Source organism: Agelaius phoeniceus, chromosome 32 (assembly GCF_051311805.1).
Source record: "Agelaius phoeniceus isolate bAgePho1 chromosome 32, bAgePho1.hap1, whole genome shotgun sequence".
In the NCBI taxonomy this organism is placed as follows: Eukaryota; Metazoa; Chordata; class Aves; order Passeriformes; family Icteridae; genus Agelaius; species Agelaius phoeniceus.
The window spans coordinates 491,266-512,626 of NC_135296.1; the positions used below are offsets into that span (position 1 = coordinate 491,266).

At 63.7% G+C, this 21,361-nt stretch overlaps 3 protein-coding genes and 1 pseudogene across 4 annotated transcripts in view; 2 read left to right on the forward strand and 2 right to left on the reverse strand.

Moving 5' to 3' along the window:
* Nucleotides 1-367: 367 nt before the first annotated feature.
* On the reverse strand, nt 368-5,289 carry LOC129134002 (beta-1,3-galactosyltransferase 2-like). 2 transcript variants are annotated; one of them, XM_054653673.2, is made up of 2 exons: nt 5,022-5,289; nt 368-2,054 (listed from the first exon to the last, which is right to left on the reverse strand). In XM_054653673.2, the coding sequence occupies exon 2, from the start codon at nt 2,045-2,047 to the stop codon at nt 1,073-1,075; it is 975 nt and encodes a 324-aa protein (XP_054509648.2). In that variant the 5' UTR covers nt 2,048-2,054; nt 5,022-5,289; the 3' UTR covers nt 368-1,072. The 2 variants fall into 2 exon arrangements, with proteins under 2 accessions (XP_054509648.2, XP_077048508.1); XM_077192393.1 differs by lacking the exon at nt 5,022-5,289 and adding an exon at nt 4,511-4,584.
* Nucleotides 4,106-5,036, forward strand: LOC143696269 (uncharacterized; annotated as a pseudogene).
* A 397-nt stretch (nt 5,290-5,686) lies between the features above and the next one.
* QTRT1 (queuine tRNA-ribosyltransferase catalytic subunit 1) lies at nt 5,687-9,903 on the reverse strand. Its single transcript, XM_054653663.2, is given in 11 exon segments — nt 5,687-5,832; nt 5,834-5,941; nt 6,023-6,107; nt 6,193-6,302; nt 6,383-6,458; nt 6,535-6,673; nt 7,517-7,632; nt 8,268-8,346; nt 8,451-8,589; nt 8,826-8,894; nt 9,119-9,903. Coding segments are annotated over 11 exon segments (1,200 nt in total). The 5' UTR covers nt 9,353-9,903; the 3' UTR covers nt 5,687-5,787.
* A 224-nt stretch (nt 9,904-10,127) lies between these two features.
* DNM2 (dynamin 2) overlaps nt 10,128-21,361 on the forward strand; it is a 30,525-nt gene continuing 19,291 nt past the window's right edge. Inside the window, exons 1-7 of the mRNA XM_077192219.1 lie at nt 10,128-10,402; nt 15,064-15,137; nt 17,157-17,306; nt 17,418-17,621; nt 18,559-18,657; nt 19,466-19,626; nt 20,258-20,400. Coding sequence (XP_077048334.1) covers nt 10,242-10,402; nt 15,064-15,137; nt 17,157-17,306; nt 17,418-17,621; nt 18,559-18,657; nt 19,466-19,626; nt 20,258-20,400 — 992 coding nt within the window. The 5' untranslated portion in view covers nt 10,128-10,241. The remainder of the gene's footprint in view (nt 10,403-15,063; nt 15,138-17,156; nt 17,307-17,417; nt 17,622-18,558; nt 18,658-19,465; nt 19,627-20,257; nt 20,401-21,361) is intronic.

The window sequence follows — 21,361 nt, forward strand, 5'->3', positions numbered from 1 at the left end:
CCCTTCCGGACCCGGATCCGTCGGGATGGCGGCAGTAGCGCAGACGAGGCTCCGGCCCTTTTATTAAAAACCTTGGATATAAATTAACACGGTGTGGTGGATCCCGGATCCGGGCGGATCCCCAGATATCCAAACAGCAGCTCAGTGATTGGATGGAGCAGCTGCTCCAGGCTCAGAGGGACAGGAACGTCCTGGGGGGACCCCGAGGGACAGCGGCTGCTCCAGGAGATCCCAGTGACACCGGTGGGTCCCAGTGGCACCAGTGGATCCCAGTGGCACCAGTGGATCCCAGTTACAGCCAGTGGATCCCAGTGACACCAGTGGATCCCAGTGACACCGGTGGGTCCCAGTGACACCGGTGGGTCCCAGTGACTCTGGGAGATCCCAGTGACATCAGTGGATCCCAGTGACACTGGTGGATCCAAGTGGCACCAGTGGATCCCAGTGACACCAGTGGATCCCAATGACAGTCACTGGATCCCAGTGATGACAGTGGATCCCAGTGACTCTGGGAGATCCCAGTTACAGCCAGTGGATCCCAGTGACACCGGTGGATCCCAGTGACACCAGTGGATCTGCATAACACCAGTGGATCCCAGTGACTCTGGGAGATCCCAGTGAATCAGTGGATCCCGGTTACAGTCAGTGGATCCCAGTGGCACCCAGCAGCTCCCAGTGGCACCCAGCAGCTCCCAGTGAGTCAGTGGATCCCAGTTACATCAGTGGATCCCAGTTACAGTCAGTGGATCCTGGTTACAGTCAGCGGATCCCAGTTACAGTCAGTGGATCCCAGTGGCACCCAGTGGCACCCAGCAGATCCCAGTGAATCAGTGGATCCCGGTTACAGTCAGTGGATCCCAGTGGCACCCAGGAGCTCTCAGTTACAGTCAGTGGATCCCGGTTACAGTCAGTGGATCCCAGTGACTTGGGGAGATCCCAGTTACAGTCAGTGGATCCCAGTGCCACCCAGCAGCTCCCAGTGAATCAATGGATCCCAGTTACAGTCAGTGGATCCCGGTTACACCCAGCAGCTCCCAGCGCCACCCAGCAGCTCCCAGCGCCGGCCCCCGCCCTAGGGACACTGGATGGAGGCGTTGCGGAAGTGCGGCCACAGGCGGAGCAGCTCCTGGGGCCCGTAGTGGTGCACCATGACCAGCCTGGCGAAGCGGCAGCGCTCGTAGTCCAGCCGGTACATGGTGAAGGCTCCGGGCGGCGGCTCCGTCACCGGCACGCCCAGCGCGTGCAGGCAGATGCCCACGAAGGCGTCCTCCATGTTGATGACGGGCAGCGCCTGCGCCACGCGGAACACGCGCAGCGCCAGGTCCCCCGAGAGCACGTAGCCGGGCCCGCCGCAGTAGGGCGGGTAGGTGTCGTTGGGGTACACCTCGCGCGGCACGAACCACTTGTAGGCGCGGTTCCGCAGCGGGCCCGTGTGCCGGTACACGTAGCCCGTCACGAAATCCGTCCTGGGCGGCCGCAGCAGCCCCGCCAGGTACTCCAGGTTGAGGAAGACGTCGTGGTCGGCCTTCATCACGTAGCTGGCGTTGGGGCAGAAGCGGCTCACCCACTCGAGCCCCATGAGCGTCTTGAGCGTCAGGTTGTTGTAGGTGTCCAGGAAGTCCTGCTGCAGCAGGTCCCCGTGCAGCGCGTCCTCCTCCTCCAGCACGGGGCGCAGCTCGGCGCCGAACGCGGGGTGCACGCCCAGCAGGAAGAGCCGCAGCACCGCCAGCCCCGGCACGGCGCCCTCGTCGCCCCAGGTGCGGCGCACGGCGTCCCGCGCCGCCAGGTCCTCGGGGGACGTCACCACCAGCAGCACCAGGAACGGCGTCCGCTGCCGGCACTTGTCGGGGTGGTTGAGCAGGAAGCGGTACGGGTACGGGTACGGCGGCTGCAGCGGGTGCCGCGTGGGCCGCGCCGGCTCCGTGGCGTTGCCGGGGGGCGCCGTGGGGCGGCCGGGGGGCGCCGAGCGCCGGGCGTGCAGCGCCAGCAGCGCCAGGGCCGCGGCCGCGGGCAGCAGGAGCAGGCGGCAGCTCGGGGGCAGCTTCATGGTCGGCCTGGGGGCGGGAGGGAGAGGGGCTTGGGGTGGGAGCGGGAAACCCGGCACCGGGATCCTGCGGGTACTGGGATCCTGCTGGGATCCCAAAGCTGCTGGGCCCAAAATTGCTGGGATCCCAATGCTGCTTGCATCCCAGTGCTGCAGTGCCCAAATCCTGCTGGGATCCCAATCCTGCAGTGCCCAAATCCTGCTGGGATCCCAATGCTGCTAGGCATCCCAATCCTGCTGGCACCAGGATCCTGCTGGGATCCCAATCCTGCAGTGCCCCAAATCTTGCTGGGATCCCAATCCTGCAGTGCCCCAAATCCTGCTGTGCATCCCAAAGCTGCTGGGATCCCAAAGCTGCTGGGATCCCCATCCTGCAGTGCCCCAAATCCTGCTGGGATCCCAATCCTGCAGTGCCCCAAATCCTGCTGGGATCCCCATCCTGCAGTGCCCAAATCCTGCTGGGATCCCAAAGCTGCAGTGCCCCAAATCCTGCAGTGCCCAAATCCTGCTGGGCATCCTAATCCTGCAGTGCCCAAATCCTGCTGGGATCCCAATCCTGCAGTGCCCAAATCCTGCTGGGATCCCAATGCTGCTGGGCATCCCAAATCCTGGCATTCAAATCCCACCAGCACCAGGATCCCACTCCCTCAGCACCCCAATCCCACCCAGATCCGGCTCCCTGAGCATCCCAGGCCCACCAGCAACAGGATCCCACCGAGATCCTGCTCCCTGATATCCCAATCCCACCCAAATCCCACTCCCTGATATCCCAATCCCACCCAAATCCCACTCCCTGATATCCCAATCCCACCCCGATCCTGCTCTGAGCACCCCAATCCCCCCCAGAGCCCCTGGCCGGGCGCCCACCTGGGGCTTCCTGGGTGCCCAAACCCCCTCTGCACCCCCGGGCCCCACCCTGACCCCCCCCCATTCTGCTGGATCCCCAAAGTCCCTGGGTGCCCCCTCCCCAAAGTCCCTGGGTGCCCCCTCCCCAAAGTCCCTGGGTGCCCCCTCCCCACGCCAGGGTCCCCCAGCCCCTCCCTTTCAGGGATCCCCCCCTCCCTCTCCCATTCTGGAACCTTCCCTCTCCCCCTCCCCATTCCCAGTTCCCCCTCTCCCCATTCTGGAACCTTCCCTCTCCCCCTCCCCATTCCCAGTTTTCCCCTCTCCCCCCCCATTCCGGGTCCTGATAAGGCACCGGATGTGATAAGGGCCGGAGGCGCCGCCGGGGCCGTGCCAGTTCCACCAGTCAGACCAGTTTGGGGTCTGGGGGAGCCCTGGGGGTCCTGGGGCTGAGTCCAGCTCTGCCCAGTTCATCCCAGTTCACCCCTGGGCTTTCCCAGTTCCCCCCAGTTTGCCCGGGTGCCACCTTCAGCCCTTCCCAGTTCCCTCAGCCCTTCCCAGTGTGTCCCAGTGGCTCCCAGTTAACCCCAGGTGCCACGTTCAGCCCTTTCCAGGCACTCCCAGTGTGTCCCAGTAACTCCCAGTAAGTCCCAGTGTGTCCCAGTGCCTCCCAGTAACTCCCAGTGGCTCCCAGTTAACTCCAGACACAGTTCCCAGTGCTCCCAGTAACTCCCAGTGGTGCCCAGTCACTCCCAGTTAACTCCAGGCACTACTCCCAGCCCTTCCCAGTGGCTCCCAGTCACTCACAGTGTGTCCCAGTCACTCACAGTGTGTCCCAGTCGCTCCCAGTTAACTCCAGGCACAGTTCCCAGTGCTCCCAGTAACTCCCAGTGTGTCCCAGTCACTCCCAGTGTGTCCCAATGACTCCCAATTAACTCCAGGCACAGCTCCCAGTGCTCCCAGTAATTCCCAGTGGCTCCCAGTGTGTCCCAGTGGCTCCCAGTGTGTCCCAGTCACTCCCAGTTAATTCCAGGCACAGTTCCCAGTGCTCCCAGTAACTCCCAGTGTGTCCCAGTCACTCACAGTGTGTCCCAGTAACTCCCAGTGGCTCCCAGTGTGTCCCAGTGGCTCCCAGTGTGTCCCAGTCACTCCCAGTTAACTCCAGGCATAGCTCTCAGTGCTCCCAGTAACTCCCAGTGTGTCCCAGTCATTCCCAGTATGTCCCAGTCACTCACAGTGTGTCCCAGTCGCTCCCAGTTAATTCCAGGCACAGTTCCCAGTGCTCCCAGTAACTCCCAGTGTGTCCCAGTCACTCCCAGTGTGTCCCAGTGACTCCCAATTAAATCCAGGCACAGCTCCCAGTGCTCCCAGTAATTCCCAGTGGCTCCCAGTGTGTCCCAGTGGCTCCCAGTGTGTCCCAGTTGCTCCCAGTGTGTCCCAGTCGCTCCCAGTTAATTCCAGGCACAGTTCCCAGTGCTCCCAGTAACTCCCAGTGTGTCCCAGTCACTCACAGTGTGTCCCAGTGGCTCCCAGTTGGCTCCAGGCACAGTTCCCAGTGCTCCCAGTCACTCCCAGTGTGTCCCAGTGTGTCCCAGTGCCTCCCAGTATGTCCCAGTCACTCACAGTGTGTCCCAGTCACTCCCAGTGGCTCCAGGCACAGCTCCCAGTGCTCCCAGTCACTCCCAGTGGCTCCCAGTAACTCCCAGTGTGTCCCAGTGCCTCCCAGTATGTCCCAGTCACTCACAGTGTGTCCCAGTCACTCCCAGTGTGTCCCAGTGCCTCCCAGTGTGTCCCAGTCACTCCCAGTGTGTCCCAGTGGCTCCCAGTGTGTCCCAGTCACTCACAGTGTGTCCCAGTGCCTCCCAGTGCATCCCAGTCACTCACAGTGTGTCCCAGTGCCTCCCAGTGTGTCCCAGTCACTCCCAGTGTGTCCCAGTGCCTCCCAGTGTGTCCCAGTCACTCCCAGTGTGTCCCAGTGGCTCCCAGTGGCTCCCAGTAACTCCCAGTGTGTCCCAGTGCCTCCCAGTGTGTCCCAGTCACTCCCAGTGTGTCCCAGTGCCTCCCAGTGTGTCCCAGTCACTCCCAGTGTGTCCCAGTGTGTCCCAGTGCCTCCCAGTGTGTCCCAGTCACTCACAGTGTGTCCCAGTGACTCCCAGTGGCTCCAGGCACAGCTCCCAGTGCTCCCAGTCCCCGCCCGCGCTGCCTCTGTGGCCGCGGTGCCCGGCAGGGGCAGAAATCTGAGGGCTCGGGTGACGCAGGTGCCACACCCAGCCCGGGCCACGCCCCCCGGGCCACACCCAGCCCTGCTCAAACTTCCTCCTGCGGCCACAGCACGGTGACACCGAGCAGGTGACACCGACCGGGGTTACCATGGAGACACAGGTGACACTGAACAGGTGACACAGAACCCCCGGTGTCACCATGGAGACGCAGGTGTGACTGTCCAGGTGTCACCATGGGGACACAGGTGCCACCACAAACAGGTGACACGGACCCCCAGGTGACACCATGGACCAGCCCCATTTAGGGCCCCCCCAGCCCCATTTAGGGCTCCCCCAGCCCCATTTAGGGCCCCCCCAGCCCCATTTCCCCCCCTTGGAGCCACATCAGCCATTTCCCTTCCAAACTCTTTTATTTCCCACCCCTTAAAAACCTGAAAATAGTAAAAAAAATTACCAAAAAAATGTATAAAAATACACGGGGGGGGGGGGTTGGGAACTGGGGGGGTTCCCCAGGAATCCCAGGGGGTTCCCAGGGATCCATAGGGGGGTTCCCCTGGAATCAGGGGGGGTTCCCAGGAATCCAAGGGGGGTTCCCAGGGATCCAAGGGGGTTCCCAGGGATCCAAGGGGGGTTCCCCTGGAATCAGGGGGGAATCCCAGGAATCCCAGGGGGTTCCCCTCAGCCCAGGGGGATCCCCACAGACTCCAGGGCCTCGCGAGCCCAGGCTGGGGGCCCCCCCCCGGCCCCCGTACATGGTGTCCATGAACTCCCGCACGAACTCGGGGAAGCGCTGCTGGACGATGCTGTCCCTGATGGAGCCCATCAGCTTCATCTGGGGGGGGGGGGACAGGGGTTAGAGGGGTGGGGAGACCCCCAGGACCCCCCCAGGACCCCCCAAACCCCCCCTGCCCACCTGGTAGGCGATGTTGTGCAGGGTGAGCAGGTGCAGCGCGGCCGTGTTGGAGCGCAGCAGCGCGTGCAGGTACGCCCGGGAGTACCTGGGGGGTTAAAATGGGGAATTTGGGGGGGTCAGCCCCGCCTTGGGGACCCCCCCCTACCCCCCAACCAGAGCCTCCCGCCCACCTCTGGCAGGTGGGGCAGCCGCAGTCGGCGTCGATGGGCCGGAAATCCTTGGCGAATTGTTGGTTTTTGAGCTGCAGGGACCCCCAGGGCACCAGGGCGGAACCGAAACGCTGCAGGGGGGACCGGGGTGGGTTATGGGGGTGCCCCAAACCTTGGGGAGGGGTCCCCAAACCCCCAGGGCCCCCCTTACCGCGGTGCGGGTGGGGAACACGCAGTCGAACATGTCGCAGCCCAGCGCCACGCACACCACCAGGTCCGTGGCGTAGCTGGGGGGCAAAGCGGGGGTGACTCCGGGGGTTTCCCCCAGCTCTGGGGGGGCTCTGAGGGGACCCCCGGACTCACCCCACGCCCATCAGGTAGCGGGGCTTGTCCCGGGGCAGGTGCTCCGTGCTCAGCTTCACCGTGCGCCAGAACTGAGCCTTGGCCTCGCCCCCGCTCAGGCCCCCGATGGCAAAACCGGGCACGTCCCGCTGGGTCATGGCTGCCGAGGGGACCCCAAATCAGCCTAAATCAGCCCTGGAGCCCCAAAATCACCCCTGAACCTCCCCCCGGGACCCCCAGATCCTCCCTGGACTGCCCTGAGCCCCAGTGTGAAACCGGGCATGTCCCGCTGGGTCATGGCTGCCGAGGGGACCCCAAATCAGCCTAAATCAGCCCTGGAGCCCCAAAATCACCCCTGAACCTCCCCCCGGGACCCCCAGATCCCCCTGGACTGCCCTGAGCCATCCTGAGCCCCCGATGGTGAAACCGGGCACGTCCCGCTGGGTCATGGCTGCCGAGGGGACCCCAAATCACCCCTGAACCTCCCCCCGGGACCCCCAAATCACCCCTGAATCCTCCCTGGGACCCTCCCCCCAAATCACCCCTGAACCCTCCCTGGGACCCCCCCCAAATCACCCCTGAACCCCCTTGGGACCACCGGAGCTCCCCCAGGCCCCCCTGAGCTGCCCCAGGACTCGCAGAGCCCCTCCCGAGCAGGGATGAGGGAGAGGACGGTGAGGAGGGCGAGGAAGGCCCAGGGATGACGGTGAGGACGGCGAGGACGATGAGGGTGAGGAAGGCCTAGGGATGAGGGTGAGGAAGGCCCGGGGATGAGGGTGAGGACAATGAGGACGATGAGGCTGAGGAAGGCCTAGGGATGAGGGTGAGGAAGGCCCGGGGATGAGGGTGAGGATCATGAGGGTGAGGAAGGCCTGGGGATAAGGGTGAGGATGGCGAGGACGATGAGGGTGAGGAAGGCCCGGGGATAAGGGTGAGGACAATGAGGATGATGAGGGTGAGGAGGGCGAGGATGGCGAGGATGATGAGGGTGAGGAAGGCCCACCTCGGATGCAGCGCAGGCGCAGGTCGGGGTCCAGCCCCCCCTGGATGATGGCGAAGAGCAGCTGCTGCTGGGGGCGGGCGTGGGCGGCGACGCAGCGATCGAGCCAGCGAATGGACCTGGGGGGACATGGGGGGGACATGGGGGGGGACATGGGGGACATGGAGGGGACATGGGGGGACATGGGGGGGACATGGGGGGGACAGCAATCGAGCCAGCGAATGGACCTGGGGGGACATGGGGGACATGGGGGGACAGGGATGGGGGGTCCTGGGGGGTCTCAGGGGGGTCCCAGGACTGCCAAGAAGGTCCTAGGGGGTCTCAGAAGGGAATGGGGGGGGGGTCTCAAGAGGGTCAAAGAGGGTCAGGGAGGGGGGGGTCTCAGGAAGGTTTCAGAGGGGTCTCAGAAGGGGGTCCCAGGACTGTCAAGGGGGTCTCAGAAGGGGGTCCCAGGACTGTCAAGGGGGTCCTCGGGGGTCTCAGGGGGGTCTCAGGAGGATCACAGGGGTGTTGGGGGTGGTCTCAGAGGGGTCCAAAGAGGGTCAGGGGGGTCCCAAGGGAATCCCAGGGGGGTCTCAGGGGGCCTGAGGAGAGCCAAGAGGGTCCCAGGAAGGTCAGGGGGGTCCCAGGGGGGTCAGGGGAGTTCCAGGGGTTCTCAGGAGGGTCCCAGGGGGTCTCAGGAGGGTCTGGGGGGGTCCCAGGGGTTCTCAGGAGGGTCCCAGGGGGTCTCAGGAGGGTCCCCGGGGGGTCTCACCTGTTCATGGCCTCCTCGACGCGCGGCCCTGTCGTGGTGCTGCTCACGACATCGTCCAACTGCATCACGATATCGGCCCCTGGGGGGGCAGGGGGGGTCACCCCCGTCCTTCACAGCCCCCCCGGGATTTGGGGGGGTCCAACCCCCGGGATTTGGGGGGATTCTCCCCCCTCCCCTGCTCACCCAGGGCGTTCTGGATCTCCATGGATTTCTCGGGGCTCAGCAGGATCTGCTCCCCGCCGTGGGGGGGCTGGAACCGAACCCCCTCCTCCGACACCTCCGACAGCTCCAGCAGCGAAACCATCTGGAACCCCCCGCTGTCCTGGGGGCACCCCAAAACGGGCGCTGAGGGGGGAAAAGGAACCCCAAAACACCCCAAAAAAACCCAAAACATCCCGGGACACCCCGGGATTGGGGCAGGGGGTGCCAGGGCCCCCCCAGGCTCGGGGGGACACCCCTGGGGGTCCTGGGGGTGCCCCCCCGTCATTCAGGGCAGCTCTGGGGGTGCCGGCCCCCCAAATTTGGGGTCCCGGAGGGGTCCCGTGCCCACCCCCTCACCGTCAGCAGGTTGTGGGGCCAGTCCATGAAGCCGTGCAGGCCCCCGGCACGCCGGACCAGCTCCGAGCCCTGCGGGGACGGGAGAGAGCAGGGCTGGGAAGGCGGCGGGAGCGCGGGAACCGAGCGGGATCCTCCGGTAACCCCCGGTAACGGCGGGGGCTGCGCCGGAATCCCGCCGGGAACCCGCGGGGGGAGCGGCGACAGCTCCGATCTCACCCGGAATGTGAGAACGCAGGGCAGGGACGGCACGGGGTGAACCGCGGAGCCCCCCGGAGCCCCCCGGTGCCGCTCACCGGCCGCGTGCCCAGGTGGAAGGTGTTGCCCAGGCAGATACGGCAGCCGAGCGCCGCCAGCTGCGCGGCCGTCAGGCCCTTGGCGGTGCCGCGGGTGCCCACGGGCATGAACACGGGGCAGGGCACGGAGCCGTGCGGCAGCCGCAGCTCCCCGGCCCGGGCGCGGCTCCGCCCGCACTCGGCCACGATCCGCAGCACCGGCACCGGCGCCGGGCCCGCCGCGGGCGCCGCCATCTTCGGAGCACGTGACCGGAAGAGGCGTGTCACAACAACCGGAAGTGACGGTTACCACGGCAACGCGGAGGCCATGTTGGGCCTTGTGGGGATGGGGAAGGTACCATCTCGGAGATGCTCAAAGCTCCCCAGAGATCGCCCAAAGTCAGCAGAAATTCAGCAGAGATCCCTCCCAACCCCGACATGGCGCGGAGCGGAGCCAATTCCTGATGGCTCTGGTCCCTGAGGGGTCCCCAGGCTGTTCCCCGGGGATTCCAGCCCCGGGGCTTCGCTTCCGGACTGTCGTTCCCCACGAGCGAACACACAGCGCTGGACGGTCACGGGAGGGCCGCGGAACACCGGGACACCAAAGGGCGAGAAGGACTCGCTGACTGACGGCCGGCTTATTCACTGCGAGAGGGTTTTCTGTTCCCTAGGCTTCCTCTCTCGCTTACATTGGCCAGCCCGCTCGGAGTCTAACGGAAGGGAGGGCGAGGAGGGAGAGCAGAGCGGGCTCCCGGGGCTGCGCTCCCGAGGGAGGCTCCGTCCGCCAATTCAATGGCGGAACCGGTGAGGGGCGGGACCGCATCCCCGCCGCCTCAGCTGACACAGCAGCGCCACCTCCCATTGGCTGTGAGCGATGAGCGACGGCCGAGAGGCCAATAGAGAACAGGCTTGTCTTCCCGGTACCGCCCTTTTGGGTGATTGACAGCTCTCTGCTCCTATCCTCTCTGCGCGCTCCAGTGACGGGCAGCCCAGCCGGCCAATAGCGACGCGCGCTGCGGGAGCGGGGCGGGCGCGGCGGTGCCGGATGAGGAGACTCTGAGGGGAAGTTTGGCCGCCGCCGCCGCCGCGGGCCCCTGAGGAGGAGCCGCCGCCGGGAGCGCGGGCCCGGCACCGCCGCGCCGCCATGGGCAACCGGGGCATGGAGGAGCTCATCCCGCTGGTCAACAAGCTGCAGGACGCCTTCAGCTCCATCGGCCAGAGCTGCCACCTCGACCTGCCGCAGATCGCCGTGGTGGGCGGGCAGAGCGCCGGCAAGAGCTCGGTGCTCGAGAACTTCGTGGGCCGGTGAGCGGCGGCAGCGGCGGCGGCAGCGGCGGGGAGGGCGGCGGCGGCGGCGGGGCCGGGGCGGCGGGAGCGGCGGGCGGCGCCACGGGCGTACGGAGCGTTCGGGAATAGCGGCGGCGGCGTAAGGGTGCGGCCGGCGGGGCCGGGCCCGCGCTGCGCCAGCGGCGCACGGGCCGCGCAAACGGCGCAAGGGCCGCGCAAACGGCGCCGGCACCGGGACGGGGCTGGGACCGGGACGGGGCTGGGACCGGGACGGGGGTGCCCTCCCGTTCCTCCGAGCCAGGCCGCGCCCGCCGGAACACGGCACTAACGGGAGGGGCTCGGTGCGGGCCGGCCGCGCTCGGGGGAGCGGAACGGGAACGGGGCGGGGCGGGGCGGGGCGTACGGTAGTGGCGGGGCGGGGGGCTCGGGTCACGGCGGTCAATGGCGATGGCAGCGAGGGCTGAGCGGGTCCCGGAAGGATCCCGGGCGTTCCGTGGGCGCTGCGGGCTCCCCGGTTCTCGGTGCTGGGTGCCGGTTCTGTGCCCGGGGCAGCGGCACCGGACGGTGGCCGGGATTCCTCGGGAATGCTGAGCTGTGTGCGCCTTCCTCCCCATCACCACCACCATCATCCTCGCGTTGGGGCTGCGCCCCGGAGATAGGAGCGGTGCTGGGATGGGCCCGGGAGCCGAGCGTGGCCGCGCCGATAACGGGAGCGGAGCTCGGCGGAGGGGTCACCCCAGAAAGGCACAAAAACCGCGCTGGGCAGCCCCGGCACAGCCCTGGCCCTTCTCCGCCTTTGTGCGGATCCGCTGCTGTGCCCGGCCGGTTCCTGCCGCCTCCGCTGCCCCTCGGTGCGGGGCTGTCGCTTCCTCCGGCACCGGGGCAGCGGCAGAATCCTCCTAACCCCGGTGTGGCCCCATCCCGCTCTGCCCTCAGCCTCCGCATTCCCAAAATTCCCAACCACGCGGTTTTCCCGCTGCTTTGGACGTCCCTTCCTCCTTGAAAATGCCCCACCGGGAGCTCCAGTGGGGTTTTGCTTTCTGCACTGGATCCCTCCCCTCCTGGGGCGTTCCTCCCAAATCCAGCCTGGGATCCATCCCTTTTCCCTTCTGTCCCAGTGCAGGCCAAATTCCCAGCCTGGATTTGGGCTTTCCCAGCAGTCAGGGTGGAATGGTGGGGCTATTCCCCATCCTGGATTCCTGGCAATGGTGGGGTTATTCCCCATCCTGGATTCCTGGGGATGGTGGGGTTATTCCCCATCCTGGATTCCTGGGAATATTCTGGCAGCCTCTAATTACAGCGCTGCTGGAAAACCATCCCTGTTAATTAAACCCCTTTGTGTCGCAGTCGGATCCATCCATCCGGGGATCCTTCCCCACCTCCTTGTCGTGCAGCTCGTGCTAATTAGGGTTAATTACACCCCAGGGGTGTCCTTGGGAGTGGGAGGGTGAGGAATGCTGACCTGACCGTGTCCATCCCAGCTTTTAGGGGCAGTTCTGGGGCTCCCACCCCGGCATGGCTGAACAGGGGCTGGGATTTTTCTCTCTGGATCACAAATTGCAGCTGGGATGAGCCGGCGCCTCGGGGCTGTTCCCTCTGTCCCAACGATCTGCACGGATCCATGGAGCCAGGCTTGGAAACTGCCCGTGGGGGGTTGTTCCTCTCGATTTCTGCCGCTCTTGGAGCTTTATCTCAGTTTTCCCGAGCCACCAGCAAGCCCTGGATCTGTGTTGGGAGTCCCTGGATCTGTGCTGGGAAGCCATGGTGCCGTTTCTGTGGGTTTTGTACCCTCAAAACACACGGGGAGATAATCCTGAGGTGCCCAAAATCCCTTGGAGAGACCTGGAATTGGGCTGGGAACCCTCTACATGCACGGCTGAGCCTCAGCGGGCTGGAATTCCTCCATGGGGAAGGGCCTGGCCTCACTGGGACACCCTTGAGGGGTTGGGATTGGTGCTGAGGGGCCTGGAGCGCCTCAGTCCCTGAATTCAGCGGGAGAAGCACCAAGGGAACGACCTGGGATCGTCACCAGGATTCTTTGTGGCCCCACCATCCCTCTTTGGAGCCTTGTGCCGGCCCTGCTCTGACAAATCCCTGTCCCAGCCCTTCCCGGAGCTGTCTCTGGCCTGGGGGACAATGGAGCCCTTGTCCCCCGGGGGTGGGGACAGTCCCTGACCTCAATGGGGCATTATGAGCCCAGGGGAAGGCTGGGGTTCACCCTGGGCTGGGGTTCACCCTGGGCTGGGGTTCACCCTGGGCTGGGGATCCTTATCCTGCCTTGGGAGCATCCCCCAAAATTCCTCAGGGATCCCGGAGTGGGGCTGAGCCCCAGGGTTTGGGATCAGTGGGGTTTGGGGACCTCAATGGGGCATTATGAGCCCAGGGGAAGGCTGGGGTTCACCCTGGGCTGGGGATCCTTATCCTGCCTTGGGAGCATCCCCCAAAATCCCTCACAGTGGGGCTGATCCCAGGGTTTGGGATCAGTGGGGTTTGGGGACACAGGGAGAGCTGAATCCCATGGGGACAGGACAAGAGCAGTGACCCAGAGCTGAATCCCATGGGGACAGGACAAGAGCAGTGACCCATCCTGAGGGATTGGCCACGAGGCTCCCGCAGCTCTGGTGGGGCTGGGGTAAATCCATCCAGGGGTAAATCCCTGGGATTTGCCTCGGTGGGAGCCGTGGCCAGAGGAATCCAGGGAATTCCCCCAGGAGTGGGGAGGGAATGGCTGGGAGCCAGGTGGGAGCAGCACGAGGTGTTTTGGAGACGTGGAAATGTGGACACACGCTCAGCTCGGGTGTTTCCCCAGGGATTTTCTCGGCGCTGGGGAGTTCCCACCGCACTCCTCCACCCCGAGACCTTTGTCCCGGTGTCCCTTTGTCCCTTTGTCCCCTCGCCGGCCCTGGTCACACCTGAGCCCAGGTGGGAGGCGGCGCAGGATCCGGGCAGTGACGTCCTGGGGCTCCTGCTCGCGTCACGGCCGGGCCCGGATCCTGCCCAGCCGGACACGGGAGGGACACGGGGACGTGGGGACACGGAGCTGGGTGGTGGCACTGCCACCGTGCCTGTGCTTCCTTCCTGGAGGCGCCTCCTTCCCCTCAGGGCCTGTCACCTCCAGCTCGGGGAGCCAGGAATCCTGGCGGGGGTGGGACAAGGAAACCACCTGGGTTAGACTGGGATAGGGGCTGGGACAAGGGGGACACCTGGGTTAGACTGGGATAGGGGCTGGGACAAGGAAAACCACCTGGATTAGCCTGGGATAGGGGCTGGGACAAGGGGGTCACCTCAGTTCAGGGCTGGGACAAGGGGATCACCTGGATTACCCCAGGATTGGGGATGGGGATCACCTGGATTACCCCAGGATCAGGGCTGGGAACTGGGGATGACCTGGATGCAGGCCTGGGACAAGATCCCCTCAATTCCCCCAGGATCAGAGCTGGGGATCACCTCAATTCCCCCGGGATCAGAGCTGGGGATCACCTCAATTCCCCCGGGATCAGAGCTGGGGATCACCTCAATTCCCCCGGGATCAGAGCTGGGGATCCCCTCAATTCCCCGGGATCAGAGCTGGGGATCACCTCAATTCCCCCGGGATCAGAGCTGGGGATCCCCTCAATTCCCCCAGGATCAGAGCTGGGGATCACCTCAATTCCCCCAGGATCAGAGCTGGGGATCACCTCAATTCCCCCAGGATCAGAGCTGGGGATCACCTCAATTCCCCCGGGATCAGAGCTGGGGATCCCCTCAATTCCCCTGGGATCAGAGCTGGGGATCCCCTCAATTCCCCCGGGATCAGAGCTGGGGATCACCTCGATTCCCCCGGGATCAGAGCTGGGGATCACCTCAATTCCCCCGGGATCAGAGCTGGGGATCCCCTCAATTCCCCCGGGATCAGAGCTGGGGATCACCTCAATTCCCCCAGGATCAGAGCTGGGGATCACCTCAATTCCCCCGGGATCAGGTGTGGGACAAGGAGGGAGCAGCAGAGGCAGAGATGTCGGACCCCACTTTGTGGGAATCCCCCCGATCCCAACGCTCCCATCAGCATCACCGTCCCCTCTGGGATCACTGGGGCCACCTGAGACCTCCCCAAGCTCCTTCCCCCTTTCCCCACCCGGGGCTGTCCCGGTTGGGCCCTTCCTGCCCGGGGCTGTCCCGGTTGGGCAGGAAGAAGCTCATTTGTGGCTGTCAGCGGCTCGGGGCTGTCACGCAGGCTCTGTCGGGGTGACACCGTCAGGGTGACACTCAGGGTGTTGCTGGTGGCGTTGCTGTGACGCCCGGGCCGGGCAGTTCCCGGCAGAGCCGCTCCCAGGCCGTTATCGCTCCCCATTCCCAGCAGACTCTGCCCTGTCCCGTTCCTGCTGTCCCTGCCTGGCAAAGGGGCAGGGACAGCCCCAGCCCAAATTGGCCATTGCAGCTCCACCTTTTCCAGGCAGGGCTCTCCCCAAAAAAAGCTCCGGGGCGCTGAGGCCAGAGGGGATCCTGTGGGAATTTCCTGCTTTCCTTGGGGCCGGGAGGAATTGTGTGGAATTTCCTGCTTTCCTGGGGGATCTGCCCTCCCAGGAATATCCTGTTCTCTCCCCCAGGAGAGCAGGGATTGATCCTGTGTGTTCCCAGTGCTGGAGCAATCGATGGCATTAATCCACCGATTGACTGACCCATCCTCTCATCCCCTGCAGGGATTTCCTTCCCCGTGGCTCTGGGATTGTCACTCGCCGGCCTCTCATCCTGCAGCTCATCTTCTCCAAGACGGGTACGGGGCTGGGAAAGGGGGAGCGAGCTGGGTGTGAGCCCTGGGGTGTGCACAGTGCAGCCCTGGGGTCTGTCCAAGCTGGGTGTGAGCCCTGGGGGTGTGCACACTGCAGCCCTGGGTCCATCTGAGCTGGGTGTGAGCCCTGGGGTCCCTCCATGCTGGGTGTGGGCCCTGGGGGTGTGCACATTGCAGCCCTGGGGTCCATCCATGCTGAGGATGTGCACACTGCAGCCCTGGGGTTCCTCCATGCTGGGTGTGAGCCCTGGGATGTGCACAATGCAGCCCTGTGGGTGTTCACATTGCAGCCCTGGGGTCCATCTGAGCTGGGTGTGAGCCCTGGGGTCCCTCCATGCTGGGTGTGAGCCCTGGGCTGTGCACAGTGCAGCCCTGGGGTCCATCTGAGCTGGGTGTGAGCCCTGGGCTGTGCACACTGCAGCCCTGGGCTGTTCACACTGCAGCCCTGGGGTCCCTCCATGCTGGGGATGTTCACACTGCAGCCCTGGGATGTTCACACTGCAGCCCTGGGTGTGCTCACACTGCAGCCCTGGGCTGTGCACACTGCAGCCATGGGGTCCCTCCATGCTGGGGATGTGCACACTGCAGCCCTGGGGTGTTCACACTGCAGCCCTGGGGTGTGCACAATGCAGCCCTGGGGTCCATCTGAGCTGGGTGTGAGCCCTGGGATATTCACACTGCAGCCCTGAGGATGTGCACAATGCAGCCCTGGGGTCTGTCCAAGCTTGGTGTGAGCCCTGGGCTGTGCACACTGCAGCCCTGGGGATGTGTCACTGCAGCCCTGGGGTGTTCACACTGCAGCCCTGGGGTCTGTCCAAGCTGGGTGTGAGTCCTGGGGTTGTGCACAATGCAGCCTGGGATGTGCACACTGGAGCTCTGGGGTCCATCTGAGCTGGGTGTGAGCCCCGGGATGTTCACACTGCAGCCCTGGGGTCCCTCCATGCTGGGTGTGAGCCCTGAGGATGTGCACAATGCAGCCCTGGGGTCTGTCCAAGCTGGGTGTGAGCCCTGGGATGTTCAAACTGCAGCCCTCCCTCCCACAGGGCTCCATCTGCTGCCCCCACGCTCCCAGCTCCTCCTGCTCATCAGGGAGGAACGCGGGGGAGAGCCCAGGGAATGCCTGGGAATGCCGGGGAGGCCAAAGGAAAACCAGGGAATGCTGAGCTGGCCGTGGGGGTGACTCCTTCTCCCAGCCAGGTTTCCTTGGTTGCCATCAGCCATCCCGATATCCGGGCAGAACTCCTTGGTCCCCTTCACCTTGAGCAGCCAGGCCAAAAGTTCCCTGGGTTTGGGTGAATCCCAGAGGCCCTGGTGCCCATCCTGGGAGCTGAGGAGGGCTGGGAAGAGCCGGTTTTGGAGGCATGGCAGGGCTGGGCAGGGCTCAGGGCTGAGGAATGAGGTGTCTGGGATGATTCCAGCCCTGACAGCGCTGAGGTTTCCGCTCTGCCCACACCGAGGGAAGGAGGAAGGAAGTTGCACCATCCCAGCAGCCACAGCCTGGCCCCACAGCTGCTGAAATCCCTTTTCCTGGGGCAGATTGGGCTCCAGGGCAGCTCCTGGGGGTCCTGCAGCCCCTTCCCCATGTCCTGAGGCCCTTCCCCATGTCCTGCAGCCCCTTCCCCATGTCCTGCAGCCCTTCCTGGGGTCCTGCAGCCCCTTCCTCATGTCCTGCAGCCCCTCCTGGGGTCCTGCAGCCCCTTCCCCATGTCCTGAGGCCCCTTCCCCATGTCCTGCAGCCCTTCCTGGGGTCCTGCAGCCCCTTCCCCATGTCCTGCAGCCCCTCCTGGGGTCCTGCAGCCCCTTCCCCATGTCCTGAGGCCCCTTCCCCATGTCCTGCAGCCCCTTCCCCATGTCCTGCAGCCCCTTCCCCATGTCCTGAGGCCCCTCCTGGGTGTCCTGCAGCCCCTTCCCCACATTCCCCACACATCCCCCCCAGATCCCCTGCCCTGCTCCATCGCACCCCCCCCAACATTCCCTGTTTTTCACGCTCCCCATCCCTCCCAGAATATGCCGAGTTCCTGCACTGCAAATCCAAGAAGTTCACGGATTTCGACGAGGTGCGGCAGGAGATCGAGGCGGAGACCGACCGGGTGACGGGCACCAACAAGGGCATCTCCCCCGTGCCCATCAACCTGCGCGTGTACTCCCCCCACGGTGAGGGCAAAACCCGGGGGAAACCCGGGGAAAATCCGGGGCCCTGCGGGAGCCAACGCACCGGGAAAGCCCGGAGGGATCCCCCCCTTCAGCCCGTCCGTGTCCCCCCAGTGCTGAACCTGACCCTGATCGACCTGCCCGGGATCACCAAGGTGCCGGTGGGGGATCAGCCGCAGGACATCGAGTTCCAGATCCGGGACATGATCCTGCAGTTCATCAGCAGGGAGAGCAGCCTGATCCTGGCCGTCACCCCGGCCAACATGGACCTGGCCAACTCGGACGCGCTCAAGATGGCCAAGGAGGTGGATCCGCAGGGTGAGGGGGCGGGGAGCTTCCTCGGCCTCTTCTTCATCCTCCTCCTCATCCTCCTCATCCTCCTCTCCATTCCGTGGGGTCCCTGTTGTGCTGGGGTTCATTGGGACCAGCCCTTGGCCCCACAGGCCTGAGGATAAAGGGATGTGGAGCGCTTCCTCGGCCTCTTCTTCATCCTCCTCCTCATCCTCTTCACCCTCCTTCTCCTCATCCTCTTCATCATCCTCCTCCTCCTCCTCCTCCTCCTCCTCCTCCTCCTCCTCCTCCTCTCCATTCCGTGGGGTCCCCGTTGTGCTGGGCTGGGGTTCATTGGGACCAGCCCTTGGCCCCACAGGCCTGAGGATAAAGGGATGGGGAGCGCTTCCTCATCCTCTTCGTCCTTCTTCTCCTCATCTTCTTTGTCCTTCTTCTCCTCATCTTCTTCCTCCTCCTCCTCATCCTCCTCTCCATTCCATGGGTCCCTGTTGTGCTGGGCTGGGGTTCATTGGGACCAACCCTTGGCCCTTGACTACCCCTGAGGATAAAGGGATGGGGAGGGCTTCCTCATCCTCTTTGTCCTCCTTCTCCTCATCCTCTTCTTCCTCTTTCTCCTCATCCTCTTCATCCTCCTTCTCCTCATCCTCTTTGTCCTCCTTCTCCTCATCCTCTTCGTCCTCCTCTCCTCATCCTCTTCGTCCTCCTCTCCTCATCTTCTTCGTCCTCCTCTCCTCATCCTCTTTGTCCTCCTCTCCTCATCCTTTTCATCCTCCTCTCCTCATCCTCTTCATCCTCATGCTCTTCGTCCTCCTTCTCCTCATCTTCTTCGTCCTCCTTCTCCTCATCCTTTTCATCCTCCTCTCCTCATCCTCTTCGTCCTCCTCATCCTCATCCTCCTCTCCATTCCGTGGGGTCCCCGTTGTGCTGGGCTGGGGTTCATTGGGACCAACCCTTGTCCCCACAGGCCTGAGGACCATCGGGGTCATCACCAAGCTGGACCTGATGGACGAAGGCACCGACGCCCGGGACGTGCTGGAGAACAAACTGCTGCCCCTGCGGAGAGGTACGGCCTGGCCCGGGTCCCTGCGTGTCCCCCGTGTCCCCTGGGGTCACTCTGTGCCCCTCAGGTCACTCTGTGTGTGCCCTGTGTCCCCTCAGGTCACTCACTGTGTCCCCCTCAGGTCACTCTGTGTGTCCCCCCTCAGGTCACTCTGTGTGTGTCCCATCCTCAGGTCACTCTGTGTGTGCCCTGTGTCCCCTCAGGTCACTCTTTGTGTCCCCCTCGGGTCACTCTGTGTGTTCCCCCCTCAGGTCACTCTGTGTGTGTGCCCCTTGGGTCATTCTGTGTGTCCCCCTTGGGTCACTCTGTGTGTCCCCCCCTCAGGTCACTCAGTGTCCCCTGCCCTGTGTCCCTCCCTGGCTCCCCCCATGTCCCCACTGTCCCCAGTGTCACCGTGTGCCCTCTGGGTGCCATTCCCATGCTGTCCCTGGTGTCCCCAATGTCACCGTGTGCCCTCTGGGTGCCATTCCTGGGGCAGGTCCCATGCTGTCCCTGGTGTCCCCACTGTCACCGTGTGCCCTCTGGGTGCCATTCCCATGCTGTCCCTGGTGTCCCCAGTGTCCCCTGCCCTGGCTCCCCCCATGTCCCCACTGTCCCCACTGTCACCGTGTGCCCTCTGGGTGCCATTCCCATGCTGTCCCTGGTGTCCCCAATGTCACCATGTGCCCTCTGGGTGCCATTCCCATGCTGTCCCTGGTGTCCCCATTGTCCCCTGCCCTGGCTCCCCCCATGTCCCCAGTGTCCCCAGTGTCACTGTGTCCCCTCTGGGTGCCACTCCCGTGCTGGCCCCACGCTGTCCCCTGTGTGCCAGGCTACATCGGGGTGGTGAACCGCAGTCAGAAGGACATCGATGGCAAGAAGGACATCAGGGCTGCGCTGGCGGCCGAGCGCAAATTCTTCCTGTCACACCCGGCCTACCGGCACATGGCCGAGCGCATGGGCACGCCGCACCTGCAGAGGGTGCTCAACCAGGTGTGACCGCCCCGCCCCTGCCCGGGAGAGGGGAATTTACCGGGTGGGACGGCCCCTTCCTGCCCCTTCCTGCCGGGGAGAGGGGAATTTACCGGGTGGGACAGCCCCTTCCTGCCCCTTCCTGCCCCTTCCTGCCCCTGCCTGCCCAGGAGAGGGGAATTTACCGGGTGGGACGGCCCCTTCCTGCCCCTTCCTGCCCGGGAGAGGGGAATTTACCGGGTGGGATCAGCCCCTTCCCTTCTGGAAAAGCAGAATTTTCCGTGTGGGGCTCCATTCCCACCTGGAAAAGCGGAATTTTCTGGGTGGGACAGCCCCTTCCTGCTGTGTTCCTGGGTGGAAAAGGGCAATTTTCTGTGTGGGACAGTCCCTTCCCTCCTGGAAAAGCGGAATTTCCAAGTGGGGCACCATTCCTGCTGTGTTCCTGGGTGGGACAGCCCCTTCCTGCCTGTTCCCACCTGGAAAAGTGGAATTTCCAAGTGGAGCTCCATTCCCACCTGGAAAAGGGGAATTTTCTGGGTGGGACAGCCCCTTCCCTCTGGAAAAGCAGAATTTTCTGGGTGGGGCTCCATTCCCACCTGGAAAAGGGGAATTTTCCGGTCTCCCATCTCAAGTTTTGCCCGTCCCCCTGCAGCAACTGACCAACCACATCCGGGAGTCGCTGCCCTCGCTGCGCAGCAAGCTGCAGAGCCAGCTGCTGTCCCTGGAGAAGGAGGTGGAGGAGTACAAGAACTTCCGACCCGACGACCCCGCCAGGAAAACCAAAGCCCTGCTGCAGTGGGTGCCCCTCCAGAGGGAATTCCCAGCAGGATTTGCCCTTCCCAGCTGGAAGATGGATGGAGGGATGATGGATGGATGGATGATGGATGATGGATGATGGATGGATGATGGATGGATGGATGGATGGATGGATGGATGGATGATGGATGGATGGATGGATGATGGATGATGGATGATGGATGGATGGATGATGGATGGATGGATGGATGATGGATGGATGGATGATGGATGGATGGATGGATGATGGATGGATGGATGGATGATGGATGGATGGATGGATGGATGATGGATGGATGGATGGATGGATGGATGGATGGATGGATGGATGATGGATGGATGATGGATGATGGATGGATGGATGGATGATGGATGATGGATGGATGATGGATGGATGGATGATGGATGGATGGATGGATGATGGATGGATGGATGATGGATGGATGATGGATGGATGGATGGATGGATGGATGGATGATGGATGATGGATGGATGATGGATGGATGGATGGATGGATGGATGATGGATGGATGGATGGATGATGGATGGATGGATGGATGGATGGATGGATGATGGATGGATGATGGATGGATGGATGATGGATGGATGGATGGATGATGGATGGATGGATGATGGATGGATGGATGGATGGATGGATGGATGATGGATGGATGGATGATGGATGATGGATGGATGATGGATGGATGGATGGATGGATGGATGATGGATGGATGGATGGATGATGGATGGATGGATGGATGGATGGATGGATGGATGATGGATGGATGATGGATGGATGGATGGATGGATGGATGATGGATGGATGGATGGATGATGGATGGATGGATGGATGGATGGATGGATGGATGATGGATGGATGATGGATGATGGATGGATGGATGATGGATGGATGGATGGATGGATGATGGATGGATGATGGATGGATGGATGGATGGATGGA

What these genes read in the sequence shown, in the direction of transcription:
- LOC129134002 (XM_054653673.2), bottom strand. Translation starts at nt 2,047, where the DNA reads ATGAAGCTGCCCCCGAGCTGCCGCCTGCTCCTGCTGCCCGCGGCCGCG.